Source organism: Misgurnus anguillicaudatus, chromosome 25, assembly GCF_027580225.2.
Source record: "Misgurnus anguillicaudatus chromosome 25, ASM2758022v2, whole genome shotgun sequence".
Taxonomy (NCBI): domain Eukaryota; kingdom Metazoa; phylum Chordata; class Actinopteri; order Cypriniformes; family Cobitidae; genus Misgurnus; species Misgurnus anguillicaudatus.
In genome coordinates, this window is record NC_073361.2 from 13,165,108 (window position 1) to 13,172,538 (window position 7,431).

Genomic DNA, 7,431 nt, shown 5'->3' on the forward strand with positions numbered 1-7,431 from the left:
GTATGCAATCACACACTGCGGCGTGTTTGGACACCCCCAGGAACCCGCTGATAATCGCATTATCGGGTTTCCTCAGCATCTGCAATACAAGGCAGCTAGATGCCCGATGAAGGGGAGAGGTTAGCACTTGTTAAAATGGTAACTTGAGGTTTTAGCCATATTTACAGCGATTTTTATTTAAAGGGACACTCCACTTTTTTTGAAAATCTCCCCTAGAGTTAAACACTGATTTTGGAATCCATTCAGCTGATCTCCGGTTCTGGCATTTTTAGCATAGCTTAGCATAATCCATTGAATTCAATTAAACCATTAGTATCATGCTCAAAAATAACCAATGATATTATGCAGTGCTCAAAAACAGTCCCCTTGGTTACTTTCAATAGCAGGGGACTATTTTTGGGTGCTGTGTTATATCATTGCACATCCTGCAGCCATGTTACAGCAGCAAAGTCCTTGATTATTATGCCAGAATGATATATAGTATTAGCCATTTCTCCCTAATAAATAGCAACTTTTAATTTTCCGTCGGTCTTAGTACACGATGTAACTACAGAAGAGTCAAGTTTTAAATAGAAAAAATATCGAAAGTCTTTGGTTATTTTTGAGTATGATGCTAATGATCTAATCAGATTCAATAGATTGTGCTAAGCTATGCTAAAAGTGGTAGCGCCAGACGGGAGATCAGCTTAATGGATTCCAAAACAATAAAAATCAAACGTAAACCCTGTAAAGCTCTCGTTGTAATAGTACAACATCAGTTTAAGATCTAATAAAATATACCTGTACATGTTTTTTTTCTCTTTAAAACCATATTAACACAACCAAAACGTCATATTGTTTAATCCTACAATGATTTTGAATGGTAGACTTTGTAAATATGTATGTTTTCCTGGCCTTGAACTTACAAAACTTGCAAACCTGCCTTTAAGAACATGACCTTTTTTAACTGAACTAAATAAATCAACAATCATGTAAGTAAAATGCCTAATTTTTTTTCTGTGATTGGTTATGTGTCTAGATCATGTAGATTTTAATATACAGCTGAATGTTTTGATTATATAAGTTTTTGAGCTTATGATGTCAAGTTGTAATATTACAACGTTGGGTCTGTAGGGTAGCAAACTTGACCTGTGCACCTTGCACATTACATGAATTAGCTGTACTTCTAAACTCTTAAAATCTACTTTTTTAATAATTTTTTGGTATCAACAAAATATAATATTTATTTTAAATATCTTTGATACTATTTTGAGTTTTAATCAAAGTTTTAAGATTATTAAATATGTTTTTAGGAATTGAATTATTTATTTGAGAATTTGAAAGTATTTATGTAGCAATATTTTAAACTACCTGTATCTTTTTATTTATAAAATATACTTTACTGATCCTGTTTTCTTGTCTGGCCTTTGTTTGCACAACAATCTGTTTTCTGTATGAGGGCCAGGTAATAATGTTCTGGAATGTGGGTTGGGGGTATAGGTGATATTAGCATTATAAATGGAGGCCAATGGCAGGCATTATTGTGTGAATTCTGTGGAATGGGTGAGTCATTTGAAATGTATAAATGGGATTGGAATTGATTTGCATCGAGATTAATAAACATCTAAATAATCAGTGTGTTTTTTTATTCCAGAATACTACTAGCCAGGACTGTCTTATCTACAATGCGTAAGGTGTCACATATACATATACATATACATATACATATACATATACATATATATATATATATATATATATATATATATATATATATATATAATCCAAATTTGGAAAAACTGACTTTATAGGCTAATGTTATTGGGGTAAATAAGCAGTACACCCTGCAGATGAACTCTTAGATGTCATAAACATTTGTTCAGAAAGTAAGAGAAATCACAGCAATTCTGCTACTTCATTTCTGCATTAGAGGACTCCTACAACAACATATAAAAGGTTAAACTTTTTTTTCAAAGTTTTTTTTCTATATTTGGGTCTTACTCCAAGGGAGATGGAAAATTAGCGATTTATTTTTAAGAATGTCCCTTTAACGGTTGACATGCACTGAGAAAAATGTGGAAATGCATTTCGGGGTTTAAAAAAAGGAAACGAATGTTTAAGTTGTATGAGAAGTATTTATTATGATATTTAATTCGCATACATTATCTCCAAAAGCAGCTGACCTCAGATGTGATGTTGATGTAGATTTCATCCACATCAAAGATATGCAAATAAGACATGGGTATGCAGTCCAAGATAACCATTGAATTCATTCATTTTCACAGTAGTCATGATCACAAAAACATACACTCAGAAGAAGAATTTGAAGCGAAGGAGGCAGTGTGAGTCATTCATTTGTGCAATAGCAAGCAATGAAGCAATACAGTCCATAACACAGGAACTTAAAAAATGATTGCCCAATACTTTCAAACAAGGTGCTCTGACATTATTCAATAATACTTCCACTCTATTTTCTTCCTGTATTTTGGTGAATAAAACAGACAAAGAACTTAGTTTGTTGAATAGTCTTAATATATCAGAAAATGTGTACAACAAAAATGCATGCGTACATACAGTACAGTATGAATTAAAACGATATCACACTGCTTTTCGAATATATACATTTATAAGCATCATTTTAAACATATATGTGACCATGCTGGCAAAATGCCAATTTTCTCTATTTTAAAAGCTCATTGATCATTACATCCATACCTTTAAATCACTGATAAAGCAAACAGATTTAGCACACACACAGTCGAAAACAATATCTATTAGAAAAAAATATGTCCAACTTTTTTTCTTTCTTTTATTATTTGACTGACATTGAGACAGACAGCTTTAAGATCAACTGCAAGGATCTAATATAATGTTACACATCAAATATTTTTTTTCTCAACAGTTAACCAAACAATCACTTAAGACATTAACAGATTATATATGGGTGAATTATTTTTAAAACTGTAATAATGTGTTTTTGTATATATATATATATATATATATATATATATATATATATATATATATATATATATATATATATATATATATATATATATATATACATCAGAGTTGTGAGCTTGTGCATGCCTCGGATCTGTCAGTCAGTGCGAGGAAGTTTGTTTTCATGTCTTATCGCCCTTAATAACTCTTTTAACATCAATCAGGTCCCAAACTTTATCTCTCTTAACAGCTATTTTCTATTCCTGCATACAAATGCATACAAATAAAGATTATTTGATATTTTTGTAAAAGTTCAATAAACAGATTTAACATAAAAAGATTATTTGAGATGTTTAATGACTATTAATTAATGTACTTATTTCTATGAAAACCTCAAATTTGACCAGAATCGACATTTATATTTTCTTTTGCCTCTAGCTCAGAATTAAACGGTGCACATTGTGACTCAATTAACCATCACAGATTTACATGATTTTTTTTACATTGACCAACACTAGTTTGTCTAAGCACTTTTGTCCTAATGTACTCTTTGATTGAAGGAACATGGTGTATTGTCTGTCCGACCGGTTATCTTTAATGAACTGTTTTGCTGCTCTGCACTGGATGATTCATATTGCGTTAAACACACAAATTTATTCGCTAACACTCGTCTCACATGGTTCTGAAACTTCTTCCCCAGAAAGGTGTAGAAGAAAGGGTTAATACAAAAGTATAAGCGGGCAATATTGTTAGTAATGCGCAATGGATATTCAAGACTGTCGTCACACTCTTTAGGATTTTTGTTACTATGTATCAGCAATATGATATTATACGGGCTCCAGAATGCAAAAAACATCAAGACAATAATAAAAATAAGCCTCACCGTTCTGTGTTTACCTACTATTCGTGTGGAGATGACTGTTATTATTATCCTAGAGTAGCAGTATACAAACACAGCCAATGGGAAGAGAAAAAAAAGCACAAATTGTTTGTAAAGTGCAAACATTTTCCAATGACTTTCCCTCGGGTCTTCACAAACCAATCCGCCCATCTGATTATCCTCGTTAACGGTGAAGTGGACGAAGAGGTCGAGGCTCGCAGCGAGACTTACGCACCAGACGATTACAGACAACAAAACAGCATAGCAGCTCCTGCGTTGTCTGTTGGCTACTACGCTGTGGACCACAGCCAGGTAGCGATCAAATGTCATGAGAGTGAGGAAGAGGATGGAGCTGTAGAAACCGAGATAGGAGCAACCATTCACCAACTTGCAGAGCATCTCACCGAAGATCCATTCATCGGAATGAGAAACGGCTTGGAATGGGAGCGTGAAGGTAAAAACTATGTTGGAAGCTATCAGGTTGAGGAGAAAGATATTTGTGACCGTGTTGAGCTTTTCAAACTTGTACATGATACACAGAACTACTCCATTGCCGACCAGGCTAATGATGAAGATGATGTAGTACAAGGGAGGAAGATACGTTTTGGAGAAATCATTCAAGTCAATGATGTTGCACATAGTTGAGTCATCGTAGTCTGGTGTTGTAAGTGTTTCCATCCTGCTGGTCATCTTTAACCTGCAAGATAAAACTGTTTTATAAATTAACATAAAACTGATTTAAATTATGATTTGTTCAAAGTTTTTTTCACTTACCCCAATGCACTTCCAGGAGCAGTGCAAAACTGATGTGTCGCTGATGAAGTGTGAATCATATCTTAAAACAATCTCTTACTTCCTACTTGATGACCTTAACATTTTCTTACCCACCCTTCTTTCATGCGTATGTATTCACACCTCAACATAAAAATCTGTCTTCATGTAACCACAGAGAAAAACACCAGCAAGAAGTTTAATTGTATTGTTTTGTCGAACAAAACAATCATTATAGCAAATTATAAAGCGTATGATACATTAGTCAAAACATCAAAATCATTAATAATAATATTATTTCCCAGAAGCAACTTTTTGATCAGCAATTGCAGTTGGTGACCAACACAAACAATGTACCAAAAATTATATGAAAAAGAAATACAAAGCATATATTTAGCTTTAATAAAAAAGTTAGAAATTGTATAAAGCTAGAAAATAAATCATATTTCAATCCTTACAAAGCTTTCATTTCATATTTCATACTATTACACTTTTACAAAGTGTATTACATTACTAGTAGGGGTGCGCGGTGCAAAAACCAACGCGGGGTTAGTTGTTACAAGGACCGTTTACATTTTTGCACAGGGTTGAATGTTTTCATGCTGCCAAAAGATGATCTCCCACAAATTATTGGAAATGTATAATGTTTTTCCATAGAGTTATTGATGAAATAGTGTTTTGGTGGCAGGTAAGTACATTTTTTCATCATATGTTATTTTTTGTGGTTTCTAAGTTGAGTGTGTAAGATACCAAATCCAATGTTATGTTATCCTAATCAGTGTCTTGTTGACTAAAACATAGCATCATTTTGAAATATGTCTGCAGCAACTTTTTTGGTAGGCTTGAAAATATTTTGACCCAGCGCGGTTAATTGTAACACTGTGTTACAACCAGGGACGGATTATGGCGATGATGTGCCCTGGGCACGGATGTCTCAAAGGCCCCCCTTTACCAATTTTTTGGGCAACAGCGTTGCACCTGTATGCACAGGGCTCAAGTGTTGGTTCGCCTCTGCCTGTATGCCCCATTTTACAGGATTAACAATGGCACTAATACGCGGGGAGAGAATGCACACAATATTCTGTACTTTCACACCACAAATTGGTTTATTTATATCTCATCTGACAGCATACTGTACAACATACTCAATCAAAAAGCCCGGTTGCATGAAAGTCCTTAAGATAAGAAATCCCTTAAATATAAGGTTAAGGGTGATCTTAATAAAGAATGGGTTGCAAGAAAAAACCTTAAGTGAACCTTAAGGCTGTCAATAAGTATTTACCCTTAAATGCTAAAGTATTACCTTAAGTTCTGTTATGCGTTGCTACAAAGTCCTTAAGGGAATATAACAGGTCCCTTAACCTCACACGCGATGGCTGATTTTATGGTTATTTAAGAAAATGAAGTACCAAAGCGCATTTCTAACGTTTGGAATAATCCCTTAGAGAAAAGTGATGCGCATTTATTAGGAGAATAGCGGTTTGATCGTCCGTCAATCTAAACAGTTTCCAGTTTGAATTACTTTCAGGTTTTAACCCAGCCAACATTGCAAGGTGGGGCCCATGTGGGCCCCATATGGGCTTCCTATGTGGGCCCTATATGGGTTTGTCCATGGGTTCCACTATGGCCCCACGTGGGTTGCCCACATGAATTTGATATAGAAACTGAGTGGGGCTTATGTGGGGCCCAGCTGGGCAACACACATGGGGCCTATATGGGCCCCATATGGGCTTCCAATGTGGGCTGTACATGGGTTTGTCCATGGGTTCCACTGTGGCCCCACCTGGGTTGCCCACATGAATTTGATATAGAAACTGAGTGGGGCCTATGTGGGGCCCACGTGGGCAACACACATAGGGCCCATATTGCACCCACGTAATGAAGCCCACGTTACATATCAGGGCCCAGAATGGATTTTTAATGGGTACTGGACTGGTCTCTTATTATGAAATAATTATACTTTTAATGCTTAATTGTAATTTAGTTAAATAATATATTTGTTTTAAATTGAAAACCGATAAAAGCAAATAATTTTAGTTCGGTAAATATCAGATTTCAGCATAAATATTCAACAGTTCATTCATCTGTAACATCACAAAACATGAAGGAGGTGCAATATGAGAAATCAAATTAAAAAACTGTAAAGGTTCAATATATCAAAATACTTTATTGTCAATTTATAACAATACAATGCTAAAATAATCATGAACATTTCAAAACTGCTAAGGCAGGTAATGACTAACAATTTAACATAACACTTAAAATAAGCATTGAAAGAAGTCAAACTCTTAAAATACTTCGAACTCAAAAACAACACAAACATTGCTCACTTTTCTGGAGATGGTCTTCTGATCATCAATTAATCTTTGCTCAAACGTTTTATGAAGAACTTCCAAAGCATCCACAGCCAAACTCATTAAATGTCCTTGCACGTTTGCTTTGATTCATCCCTGTGCAGTCTGTGAACTTGTACCGTAGTATTACATTTTCTAAAAACACAACTCAGGATAAATTACAAGTGTAACAGTTGTGAGAGACTCCTGCTGCTCCGATAGAAACCGTATCCTTGCGCCTGAGCGGAAATTCTTGTAGTTTAAATGTTTATCATCTTTATAGTTGTAATTTTAAAAGTCTGCCTATTTTAGCAAAGATTATTTAAAATATGATATTATATTATGTGATAAAAATCACAATTAAAAACATTTGAAGCAGCACTACTTTGTCAAGCGTAATGTGTCGTTGCAGTGAGCAGATCGTAATGAGGTCTCCTTATATGAAACACCTGACTCCACTAATCAGACTCCTTTCAGAATGTTTGAAACATTTCTTTAATTAACACACTTATCAAACTGATGAAC

The 7,431-nt window shown here is 34.5% G+C and overlaps 1 protein-coding gene across 1 annotated transcript; it reads right to left on the bottom strand.

Moving 5' to 3' along the window:
- Positions 1-3,024: 3,024 nt before the first annotated feature.
- LOC129426153 (C-C chemokine receptor type 3) lies at positions 3,025-4,611 on the bottom strand. The gene has a single exon (XM_073863812.1). The coding sequence runs from the start codon at positions 4,529-4,531 to the stop codon at positions 3,461-3,463; it is 1,071 nt and encodes a 356-aa protein (XP_073719913.1). The 5' UTR covers positions 4,532-4,611; the 3' UTR covers positions 3,025-3,460.
- Between the last annotated feature and the right edge of the window lie 2,820 nt (positions 4,612-7,431).